The following is a 13352-nucleotide window of genomic DNA, read 5'->3' as shown; positions in this document are numbered from 1 at the left end:
AGAGGATGTCTATATAAGGGTAGGAACAGAAAGCTCTCTGCTGTACAACATCAAAATTGAGAGGACATTAGAGGTGGAGGCACTAATAGACTTGATGGCCTGATGCCCAATTTATCACCATGCACTGTACTGGCACCCACTTCACCACACAGCATCATGTGTTAATTGACTGAGTATTTGTGGGCACACTGGTACCCATGCCATATTCATGACCAGCGGCAGCTCCTACTGTACCTTTCTTTCACAGGGGGGTCTGTCTGTCTGAAATGTGGGTATACGCGGGATTGTGATCCTGCACATGTGCATAAATAAAAAAGCAGGCTTCTAGGGACTGCATCGGCTGCAGCCCCTAGAAGTCATATTGAGCTGCTGTTACTGGCAGGGGTGTGGCTTCCAATTGGAAGTGCTACCTCTGCTAATTGCCGTCCAGATTGGCAGTCCCAGGAGAAGAAAACACCTCCCACATGGTATAGCATGTCCATCATGTGATCAGCAGGGAGTGCTTTCAATGGTAAGCCAGTGCTAAGTGTCACTGGGGTGGTGGATTTTACTTGGGGGGGTATTCTCTAAATTCTTCTTTGAATTATTAGCACGTTTTTTCAACTGGTCACTTTGAAACTAAGGGGAGCAGCCAATCCCCAGCCCAACACCACATTATATAGGGCACATACAGTGGTCTGTTAATAAAAACTACCCTTCTAAACTGCAAGTACAGGGGCCTAGACAGTTGGGCTCCTTCATTGGGGCACTATTCATTTGAGCTCCATCTTTTTGGCTCTGCTTAATATAGAAACAGTTATCTCGAACACTGGGCCTGATTCAGACCCGCTCACAAACGCTATGTGCTCGCAAGCGGGCCGATGACCGGGCAGTGCGCACATGCGGCGTGCGCGAGCCCCGGAGCGAGCGAGAAATCACTTGCTACGGCGCTCGCATCCAAAAGGGGCGGCTGTCGATCTTGATCGACAGCTCGCCCCGTTTGGTAGGCGGGTCGAGGGGGGGTGGCTGGCCAAACGGAGGCGTTCCTGAAGGAACGCCTGCCGTTTGAGGGCGGCCCCACTGACATCACAAGTGATGTCAGTGGTGAGCTACCGGCTCTACTAGAGCCGGAAGCTCACTGGGGCTTGCGGCAGACGAGACCCTACCACAAGGGTCTTGTCGCAAGCCCCGATGGTCGCGACCATCACCTGGCAGCTCACCCCATTTGGTAGGCGGGTCGGGGGGGGGTGGCTGGCCAAACGGAGGAGTTACCGAAGGAGCGGCCTCTGTTCCTTGAGACTTTATAAATTTGGATGCCAAATCCTTAACTGCATTTGTGGCAAGATGGCAACTGTTAATCTCCTTTCTGGAGTGCTGAAGAAATGCTGATACAGTAATTTCTTGCATTAAGTTACATTTTCTTGTAAATCATATGTTTACCATTCCTTATCCCAAGTCCATAATTACAGTCCTCAATCCAAATCATTATTGGTATCGTCAATAGGTATTCCAATAATTTAAAACACAAATGACCAGCTAAAATTCTGAAGTCAAAATGTTGTATGACAAATCAACACAAGAACATATGAGTTGGGCCCTTATTTACTACAATCCGCATTTCAAATGTGGTTATAGTGTGATATTTTCACCTAAATTCATATTGCAAATTTAAGAAATAGCACAGGAATATATTAAAAATCCCTAGCCGAACCAGAACGTGCAATAAAGCTCTGTCCCTGTGAATTCTCTCTGCTCCGGCTGCTGCCTGTCTTCCCCGGCTCTCTGGTTCTGCAGCCCAGGTTCCTGCCTCCCCGTTCTCCCGCTAAGCCTGCCCTGGACTACCTGCTGCTGCCCGGTTCTGCTTACACCCCTCTCGCCTACCCCCATCTGTAGCCACTGTTCCTTTCTCTGCCCTGGCCCCCCTTCTGCTGCCCGGCTAAACATTTCCATTGCCCCCTCCTCCCCTGCCGCTGCCTGCTTGCCAAAGCTGATCCCCCCTCCTCCACTGCCCACTGACACTGACCTTCCACTGCCTCCCATAACCCTGTGGCTGCTGCCCTCGCCCCCCTGCCCCTGGTTCACACTTACCTGTAAGGGGGGCTGAGCGTTGATCTCCTCTGACCGCTGGATCAGCTGATGCTGCAGTCAGCTGAGATGCAGAAAAGCATGTAGGCTGCTAGGGGGAAGGGTTAAGTTTAGGCTGCATGGAGGGAGGTTTGTCGGTATCCTAACTTTGTCGGGATACTGGCGTCGGGATAAGAACCACTTGGCCCATCTAGTCTGCCCCATTTTTAAACATATTGTTACTTCAACCCTTATTGATCCTTACTTATGTCTATCCCATGCATGTTTAAATTGCTCTACTGTCTTAGCCTCTACCACCTCTGATGGGAGGCTATTCCACTTGTCCACTACCCTTTCTGTAAAGTAATTTTTCCACAAATTTCCCCTGAACCTACCACCCTCCAGTTTCAGAACATGTCCTCTTATTCTAATACTTCTCTTTCTTTGAAGAATGTTTCCCTCCTGCACCTTGTTTAAACCCTTTTTATATTTGAATATTTCTATAATGTCCCCCCTTTCCCTTCTCTGCTCCAAACTATACATATTAAGATCTTTAAGTCTTTCCTGGTATGTTTTGTGGTGTAGACCTTGTACCATTTTACTTGCCCTTGCCCGTCTAATGTATTCATGTCCTTCTGTAGATATGGCCTCTAGAACTGAACACAGTAATCGAGATGAGGACGTACCAATGACCTATACAGTGGTATTATCACTTCTTTCTTTCTGCTACTGATTCCTCTCCCTATGGAACCAAGCATCTGACTTGCCTTCCTCATTGCTTTGTTACCATGTTTGCTTGCCTTTAAGTCACCTGAAATAGTGACTCCTAGATCCCTTTCCTCTTCAGTACTTTCCAGTATAGTGCCATTAATACTATATTTAGCCTTTGGATTTTTGAGTTGTTTATATATTTACTAAGCAATTTTACATGCTTCTGATTGCAGATATTATAAAAGCAGACCAATTAACTATTTAGAGGAACATAAACAAGGACATTTAAGATTTGCTATATGCCGCCAAAAGCAACCACAATATATTATTTTTCGTACCTAGATACTCCAATCCGAGCCGTTTACATGAATCTAGACATGCTTGTGTGGCTTTTTCATATCCGTAGTCCCCTGGCCACAGCTTAGTGGTGATCCACAAATCTTCTCTTTTCACTCCACTGTCAGATATTGCTTTTCCAACTAGTTCCTCATTGCCATACCGTTTGGCTGTGTCAATGTGCCGGATACTACAATCTCTCAAAGCATAGAACAGTGCATTGTGGGAATATCCTCCATGATGAGACATCCCTAGAGGATAGAGACATAGTTAATATGATACAATAGAAAATAGGCCTTTATGTTTCATCCAGTTAGTTTACTGTGTATAGTATAGTAAGCGTGTAACTCCTAGGGTTTGATTCAATTATCTGCGAGTTGGTCCTCAGCACGAGTAAATACGCCTATATACTGCACTTATGGTACCTCCGAAGTCACTGATTTTTGTTGCATACAAACAAGTCTGACGAGAGCCACACCGTTGCAACGGCAACTCGCTCGCCTCACGGCTGATTGAAATCACACATTAGTGGTCTATTCAATTAGACTTTCCCTGCAAGCCCACGTGAGTATTTGAAGCTATATGCCGCACCTACAGTAACTCCAGATTTGCGAGTCTGGAGAAAGACTGGGCCGCGAGGGGTGCGAGATGAGCTGCTGTTGATATCATTTCCACACCGTTGCAGCGGCAACTTACCCACCTTGAGGATAACTGAATCGATCCCTTGGTTGGATATGTTTCAAAGACATTTTCTCCAGCTATGTAAACAGAACCAGCTAGGAAGTGTACACAACTGTAAACATATGAAACACATTAAACAATTGTGGCATTTACTCTGGCAGTGCTGTACACAAGTAAATTATGTAACTGAACTACTTTTATTCTCAGAGACAGGTTCTCAGCATCGAGAATTGGGCTCAGTTTGATAGGAATCAAGAGCGGCTGCTTTTCAGAGACTGGATGTATAATACCCAGAGAGAAATGAATGAAAAGCATTCAGAGACTCTGCCAATGGGCACAAACCCTTCTTGTGCGCTAATGACTCTGGCAGAACACTCAGGGCAGGAAACCTATTCAATGTCAGCTTGTCAGGCAAGACAAAATGCCAAAACCCTACCCTTGAGATGGCAGCTCTGTCCCATGGTGCTAGTACGATCCACCTCGTGCAAAAATATGAAGGCGTTCAAGTTACAAGAAATGGTGCAGGATCTTTAAAGGAGATGGATAGAGGATGAAGGAGGTGTTTATAATAGCTTCTCCTGCAAATATCTTCTGTGTTCTGATTTATGAAATAATACATTTTAAGGTCCAATATAAATTATTTTTATGGAAAACAAGAATTTGTATCCCATAACTAAGCACTGTGAGCCCGATTTATAGTTGCACGCAATATGCTTCTAAGCACAAACATAAAATGTGCCTGTAAAGAAAAAAAAAACATATTTTGTTATCTATGCTGAGTTGCCTGTGGGATGTGACCAATTTAGCATAAGAAGCAAATGTACCTCTCGCTCCCTCCAAATAATAGAATAATTGGGTGCATCGTGACAAATTAGATGTAGCCCATGGCTGTCATCACCGTCAGCTCCCAAATGGGGTTGTGTCATTTGCACATGATATATGGCCGTCTTTGGACACACATATCATTGACATGTCCCGATGTACTTTGGCCGACCACCAACTTCCTGCCCCCTTGACAGAGAGGGACCTAAATGGTAAATGTGGCCAAGTCATCAGGGCAAATATACTCATTGCGATACAATGCTCGATGAAATCTAACCATACTTGCCTACTTTTGAAAAAGCTTTTCAGGGAGATTGTGTAAGCAACACCTATATGCCCGGCGGTAAAATGGGCGTGTCTGCTACATCTGAGATGCGTGTCATAACATTGACTTACATCCAAATGTAAAAAATCCCAAAGCAGATGTTTTTTCTTCTATATAACAGCTTCATAACGGGGGTAAGGTGCAATCAGGGAAATTGCTAGACCCATCAGGAAGATTGATACTATTTCAGGAAGTCTCTCTGACAATCAGTGGCAAACAAAACAATGATATAGATATTCCAGATATGATTTATGAAGACTATATGAAATCACTGAAACAAGCAACAGAGGAAAACTGTGTGTTTGTGTGTGTGTGTGGGGGGGGGGGTCTGCATTCAATGCAGCCTCATATTCATTATATTTATTACAAGTTGGCAGTTATAGTATTGATAAGTTCGGATCTCAGAACAAGGCACAACGTCATCTTTCATGGACATCTCGCCACAGATAAAGTTTTGCCACGTTCTGAGACCTGAACTTGATGGGAAGATCTGAGCCAAAACCAAACCGCTCATCTCTATTGATATTAACCAGAGAAAATCAATAGGAAATATACAAATAGTCAGTAAGTTTCACTCAACTTTAGTAGAAAACAGCAATTTCATGGATGTCATACTTTTTCTAATCATTTTTTATTGGTACCAAGGGTGTCTGGAAGAAATGGGGGAGTGTTGTCTATTAAATAACAAGGGAAACTGCTAAATAAATCTCACCTAATTCTTGTTTTAATTTTCCCATATAAGGGAAATGAGTGATTGCTATGTATGTAATATTTAATTTTCACATCCAATATACAAGTTCATGATGTCTATTAAAAAAAAAAAAACTTTTGTTAACTATAAGCTATAGGTGCTAACATACCAAGCAGATGTTCTCTTGGATTATGCGTTGTTCTACAACTTTATTCAGAATCTTTCATTAGATCTTTTCATCCCAGAAACAATGTGCTAATTAATCTATTTCTTCATGCTGAGAGCAGAAACAGTTTACAACCAACTTAAGTTTGAGCACCTTGATATTTGCCACAGAAACAAAATCGGAAATAAACTCTGCGTTTCACAGCTTTCCATAAGGAATTTGGAGGGTGCCTTTCTTGCATCCATTCCCACAGAATTTCATACCATTTCTCACCTCAGCCAAATTGTTCTCAGATGCTCGGCTTCCAGAGGTTGCCTTGGAAACGGGTGAAAAGAGGCAGCTTTCTTACACTGAATCCCAGGGCAACCAAAGTGCTGGGAGAGCTTCTGACATAAATCAATTCCAGGGTCACTGAATGCATTTTAGGACTATAATATGCCAGCTCGGGTGTGAAAGGGTGATATGTACTCACAAAGAGTGTCCCTTACCAACTTCAAAGGCCCCCTCCTCTTTCTCCAGTCCCCTGCCCCTTATATCCTATTCCTACACCAGCAACAGTTACCCCAGAGAGTTGCATTCCTTCCAGAATATCCATTGCCGCGAACACTACTACAGTACAATGTACATGGAAACACAGCAATATATTAGCATCCAGGGGGAAGTGTATATGTTGTTTTGTCTACGGTACATACAACATATTTAAACACAATAATATATAAACAAAAATAAATAAAAATGTGAAATGATATTAAAAGAATCAAAATATAACTTTTGTTGTTTTACATTTATTACAATTGGAATAAAAAATGGTACATTTGCACCATGTCTTTCAGTAAAATGTTGCTGTTGCCAAACTCCAGCGCAAGTAGGCACTATGGGGGTAGGCATTGTGGGGCCAATGCAGTTAGTTGGAGCAGAGCGAAAAAAAAAGAAAAGAGCGAATTTGCACCTTGGCAAAACTATGTTGCACTGCAGTGGGAGGGATTTATAATGACACAGATTTACATTTGGGAAAGGGTGTGTCTTAGCTTAATTCTGAATGTCTATGTGAAAAACAAAATATTTCTTTGCTACATGCAAAAGCAGCCTGTATTTTCATTGCATGCAAATAAAAGAATAGAAAAGAACGCATTTGCAAACCTTGCATTGACACATGGATTACCCTGTAGCAACTTTAATGACTGTCCTCTAGTAAATTTGTTCCTTACTTTGCTACTAACTCTGCATAAGCCCCTGTATGTGAATGGCGATAACTCTCCTAGGGACTAGTGGAATGTGCCTCAAGATGCGTATACACTACACAATGGTGTACCCAGCCGATACGATGTAACGACATATTGCGCCGTCCGTACACATTGCACGATGCTGTGTACCATGGCGTGATGTATCGTTACATGCTGCATTTAGCAGCATGACGTCGTTCATTGCATCGTCCCATCTGCTGTGCGGCACAGCACATGGGACGATGCAATCAATGACCTATGGGCATGCACGATCGGGCGTGCACATTATGCGATCCACTCAATATATCATTCTAATCCGCGTCATACTATATTGTACTCTTCTTTTTGTTTATGATGTGTAACAGGGTCACAGAAAGCAGGACACATGACAGGCAGGTTTTCTGTGAAACAGTGCGGCTGATTCAGACCCGGAAGCTAAGCCGCGAACGCTCGCTATGGGCGATTGTCGCCCGTCTGCGCATGCGTATGCATCAAAATACGCATGCGCCAACCAGTCACTGCATCCAGGAATCGTGCGCTCGTTGAACACAGACTGAGCGCTACTTTGAGTGACAGATAGTGCCGTTTGTGGGTGGTAACGGGAAGGTGCTTGTGAACGGGGAATTGAGGTGGTGCGAACGCAGGCGTGTCTGGGCGCCAAAACGGAGTTTAATGGGCGTCCATAATTAGCATGGAGGCGTCATTGTACATTGTATAGCTTACTTTGTTTTGCATGGCAGCAGTTTCCTACTTAGAGAATCGACTTCTCTTCAACCACAATGGACTGTGATAAAAGAGCTCCCAAGTCTGTCGTGGAGGCATCGGTTTGCAGGACAAAGGGTTTCTGGAAATCAGGTCCCTGTAGGACCGGATTGGAACACAGGGCCGTCCTCATATCTTCCCATGCTGCCTCAGCTGTTTTGGACCGGCGGATTCTTTCCGGCTGAGCATTCTTAAGGGTTTCAGTCAACAGTAAAGCTCTGGAGGCGAAATGCGCAATTAAACAGCGGTAATAGCCCCACAACCCAAGGAAGGTCCTCATTTGTTTTTTTGCTGGAGGGTCTTGGCCAGGACTTAACTGCCTCCACTTTCCTTAGTTGGGGTTTCACTTGTCCCTTGCCAATCACATACCTAAAGCAATTAGCCTCTGAAAGTCCGATGGTACACTTGGCTGTATTAGCCGTAAACCCATGCTGTCTTAAACTGTCCAGCACTTTTTGGACTTTGGGCAAGTGTGTTTACCAATCTTCGGTATATATGACAATGTTGTCTAAATAGGCTATGGCGTACCCCTGGTAAGGCCTTAGTAGGCGATCCATGGTCGCTGGTGCCCCATGAAGGCCAAAAGGAAGAATTTTATATTGCTATAGGCTATCCGGCATCGAGAAGGCAGTCTTCTCCTTGGCGGACTCGCTTAGGGGAATTTGCCAGTATCCCTTTGTGAGGTCTAGGGTCGTAAGATACCGGCTATTCGCCAAATATTCCACCAGTTTGTCCACCCGAGGTAGCGGGTATGCGTCGAACCGGGAAACTTGATTCAGATGTCTAAAGTCGTTACAGAAATGGATTGCTGCCATTGGCTTGGGGACTAGGACAATAGGACTTGACCAATTACTCCTGGACTTGTCATTGACCCCAAGCTGAAGCATCTCCTTTACCTCTTGCCAGAGAGCTTGATACAACACCTCAGAAATGCGATACGGTCGCTGCTTTATGACCACCCCTTCAGGTGTATTTATGTCGCGCTCCACCAAGGTAGCGCACCCCGGCAGAGGGGAAAACACATCCCGGTTGTTGTGGGCCAAGAGCTCTGCTTCTCGTTGTTCCGCTGACAATGTATCTGCCAGCGAAACAGCTGAAGGTCCCGGGGAACTGGAAAGGTGCTCAGAAACCAGAGGGAAGGTGGTTTACAGCACGCCCTTGGCTTCACCTGGGTTGGGTATAACATTCTTGATGGCAGCCTTATTTTGCTGGACCCGGGCAAAGCTTCGCAAATCTATCTAATTCGGGAGAGTACCCCAATCTGGAGTAAAAGCATCATTGTCCGGCACTGGTTGCTCAGGGGTTTCATCTCCAAAGACGACTGGTCATTTTGATACACCCTTCTCCACTTGGTGAGTTAGGGCATTGGAGATTTTATACTTGTTCTGTCTCTGAGGTTCCTTCAAGAAATCAGTGACCCTGTTAATGATTTCCCGCAAATTGTGCAGTGGGTACGCACTACCGGACGACCAGGCAATATATTAACATTACATAGGTAACAATCTAACCACCAAATGATGCAAGATATATCGTTTGGAAGATTGCACAGTGTGTATGCACTAAGGGCCTGATTCAGAGCCGGACGCAATTTGCGGACGGTCGTTCAGGAAAAGGGGGTGGCTATTCAAATGAACCGTTCGCTCTTTGCGGTCTGTTCACACCTCTATGTCTGAACGAGCGATCAAAACTTGCGGTCGTTTTTTGGATAACTACGCCCCCTGGCCGCTCGCATCCTACGTCACATCCGCTATTTATTAGATTAATCGAGTACATCGACCAGCGTATGAACTGCTCGCTATTCTTGTGGTTGGTTTTTCCTACCACAATCTTGCGAGCAGTTCTGACTATAAAATAACCCAGTGACGTGTTCAATGACACTGCTGTATTAATTATGCACACCCATAAAACGCCCGTTTTGACCTTTAAGCATGCCTGCGTTCGGATCTCCACTCCCCGTTTTCAAGCACCTTCCCCTTATACGCCTCCTCCTGTCACTCATATTAGCAGGCATTCGCTATTTAGCGAACAAACGATTTTCGGCCGCACTGACTGGTTCGCGCATGCGTATTACGATCCGTACGCATGCACAGTTGGGCAAACAACGCTCGGAGCGAACGAGCGGCCGCTTACGAGCGGCTCTGAATCAGGCCCTAAGGGCGTGATTAATTACGGATCGCAGCTGCGATTGCAATAGCGATTCCACACACAGGACCTCATTCAGAGTCGGTCGTAGCGGCCGCACGGTCGTACGGGCTACGGCCGCAAAATCTGATCGTACGGCTGGTCGATCGTAGAAAAAGTGACGCCCATTCGTTAGCACTGCACCTCCTCTAGCTACCGACTGATCTGATCGAACGAACGAGACAGTAGTAGTCAGGCGCTGTCAGTCACTGTATGCTAATTATGTTCTGATGTTTGCGGCCGTATGTGTTGTATTGATGGCCACATGTCATGTTTACATGGACTATCGAACAGCTTGTTATTAGCTTGTTGTCAATTATCTAATTAAGAATATTTAACTCTTGCTGTTCTTTTTATTCATTTTTTTTCATGTGTCAATAAACTTTATTGTTTTTTTTGTGGGTGTTTTCTCCATTCTCGTTTTTTTTCAAAATTTCCAAAACAAAGTAATGTTTATTATCTGTGAATGTACTGTTGCTAATTGTGTTAACTTTAAAAATGCATGTGCATTTTGCGTTAGGATCATTTGCACTCTTATGTTTGCAATTGCACCCTGCGTGTTTTATCCAATCAAATCTGACCTTATTTTTCGGGTCACATGATTAAAGGATTGGCCAATTCCCGTCGGGAATTGTTGATTCTTGTCAATATTATGGACAGGCGGATTACGAACGCCCATCCTCCAATTTCTAACCGCATAAAGCGTGCGGCCTATGCGGAGGTGAGGAGAGCCCTTCGCAGTGCGGTATATAGGCGCAATATAGCGCAACTAGACAGGCGGTGGTCGGATTTGCGCCGCCGGTCGCCAGTCCTTTTGGGAAATTTGCAGGCGCGATTACGCAGACGTAAGTATGCGTTTGTACAAATGTTATAATTAGTGGACTGTTAAAAATGTATGTTCCTTTTCCAATTATTTTATTACATGTAAACAAACCCTCTTGTATGTTGTCCCTATTGTCCTGAATGTGTAAAGTGTACTTGTATTGTGTAGCCGAAAGTGAAAACTAAACTTAGTTTTTTTAATATCTTTCAATTTTAGAAAAACAGCGGAGACAGAGAAGGGCCCGCAGATTTGGACGCAATGCAGGTCCCAACCTGCAGCCCTCCACCTCACCTTCCCCATCCGCTGAACCCAGCCCTCCCTCCCCACCACCATACTCCCCCAGTAACCCTCCCTCCCTCTTCCAAAACTCCCCTAGTATTCCTCCCTCCCCTGCCCACTCATCCCAAATCTCCACTCCCGTGCCCGAGTCCTCAACACAAATATCCCCTCCCTTTGATTTTTGCCACTCCATTTCCCCTCCCACCATTCCCCCAACTCCAAATTTCTCCCCATCTGCATCTCCAGCACCATCTCCATCGGGTGCTTCGTTGCCATGCTCGAATGGTATGTGTTTTTTATTATAAATTTTTTTTTTTTTGGAGTGTTGTTGTTATCCATGTTTTTTAGGCTGTGTGTTTGTTTTTGTTTTTTTACAGTATGGGTGTCATAATCATTGCACAGTAATCCTGTTATTCAATATTTTTTGCTTATGTTTTGTGCCTGGGCCCTTTTTTTGGGGGGGAAATGTATGCCTTTTGGGGTTTACAAAATGCTTTTTATTTGGTGTAAAAATTGATTACATTTGGATGTATTTTAGATTTAAATAAAACATGTCACAGAACTTGGGAAGGTGATAGGAACCAGACTAACTTTGTTAATGTTGTGTACACTGTGTTTAAAATGTACTAAGATGTAACTTCATTAGGAAAAGTGATGTTAGCCATAGCAAACAAACACACTGTATTTTTGGATTATCACGAACATTCTAGAAGTGAATACGTGCAGTGTGTTTTAAGGATATGGCCATCATGATTTAAGACACCTCCCAGTTGTTTAGAAATCATCCTAGGGTTTTTTTGGTTATGCCACATAGTTAGTGTTTCAAAGTGTTTTTACACCATAAAAGTTTCTATATAATAATAATGTTGTGTGGCGGAAACTTTAGAACACACCCTAACATCATTGTGTCTACCCACTATTTTGGACATTGAATAATGTGTATTTTAAAATGTGGGTCATTTTTAAGATGTTTTTAACCTACAAATACATTTTTCTGTCCACAGATCTAACCAACATACTGGTGGGAATTCGGGAGGAGCTAACTCGTAGAAGTGGCCATCTGTTGGAGGCCTACTGCTGCCTACAGCGGATTGTGGGGAGTCTGGAGCGGTTTTAGTTTTCTTTTTCTCTTTGTACATTTATAATTTAAGATATTTCCAGTAAAGTTTTTTTTGTAAAACATTTGTCCTCTTTTTTCTTAAAAATTAAATGGTGTAATTCTGCATTTCAAATACTTTGTGAACAAAGCTGGGTGCCTTTCCATAGTGTAACTAATACAAAAATGTTTATGTAAACCTTAAGAACATTTGCAATAATGTTTTGTTCTTTTTTGGTTTGGGGTTGCCCTACATTATCCACCTCAAAATGGCTTTCAAAATACATTTACTCCAAACCTTTTTTTTTGGTAAAACATTTATTAAATAACAAACATGTTGCCAACATGCTTTTAATTGTAAAAAGCATTTCATCACAGAATCACACAAAAAAATGGCCTCAGGGTTTTCACAAATAAAATATCTTGCTTAGTCAGACATAAACAACCAAAGCAAAAATCAAACATAAATTTTTGTTTTTAACAGACAATTTTTTTACAAAATTAACTAAACATGTGGTGGTATATCCGGAAAAATTGTATTAGTTGTCCAAAAACAGTACAGGGTATTGCCAATGGGTTCCATTAGTTTTTCAGTTTTAGAAAGTATTGTGATTTTGGTGCAAAAAAAAAAAAAAAATTAGGTTCACCTTAAAATACATTTGCTCTAACTGTAAAATTTTAAATAAATTTAAAAATTATTACCTAAAAAATCTGGAAATAACAGAATCACGTCTGGCCCTCCCCGACAGCATCACAACACCTTCCTCCGGGGGGCCATCCTCTGGTAAGGCATCCTCGGGCTGCATGGGTACTCGACTCCTTATTGCAATGTTGTGTAAAATCCCACACAGGACCACAATGCGAGAAACCATATCCGGCGAGTACATGAGTGCACCACCAGAGTGATGGAGACACCGGAACCAGCCCTTTAAAAGGCCGATACAGCGCTCCACCACCTGCCTGGTGGCAGTAAACGCGGCATTATATTGACTTTGTGGCCCTGGTGTGGGATTCAAATAAGGAGGCAGCAGCCAGGGAGTGCAAGGATATCCACTGTCACCTGATGGAAATGGGACACCAAAAGCTCCATAAATTGTCAATGAAAACATGTTTACACTATTACTATAGCTGCATACTGGATTTATACTTACCAAGAAGCCACGTGTCACCAGCTTGCAGTGTGCTTAATTTTGGCCAAATCCCTGAATGCTGG

The 13352-nt window shown here is 43.5% G+C and overlaps 1 protein-coding gene across 6 annotated transcripts in view; it reads right to left on the bottom strand.

The window, feature by feature from the left end:
* LOC148500820 (putative oxidoreductase ZK1290.5) overlaps positions 1 to 13352 on the bottom strand; it is a 179050-nt gene that overhangs the window by 146514 nt on the left and 19184 nt on the right. For 3 of the 6 annotated variants that reach the window (XM_088451306.1, XM_088451308.1, XM_088451307.1), the window contains exon 3: positions 3093 to 3341. In XM_088451306.1, coding sequence (XP_088307432.1) covers positions 3093 to 3341 — 249 coding nt within the window. Of the gene's footprint in view, positions 1 to 3092; positions 3342 to 3790; positions 3884 to 12841; positions 12971 to 13352 lie in introns of those variants that run through there. The other 3 variants (XM_088451310.1, XM_088451309.1, XM_088451311.1) reach the window with 3 other exon arrangements.

Source organism: Taudactylus pleione, unplaced genomic scaffold, assembly GCF_031769625.1.
Source record: "Taudactylus pleione unplaced genomic scaffold, aTauple2 ptg000546l, whole genome shotgun sequence".
Taxonomy (NCBI): Eukaryota; Metazoa; Chordata; class Amphibia; order Anura; family Myobatrachidae; genus Taudactylus; species Taudactylus pleione.
The sequence above is the reverse complement of the archived record's forward strand: the minus strand, read 5'-3'. Positions and strand labels throughout refer to the sequence as shown.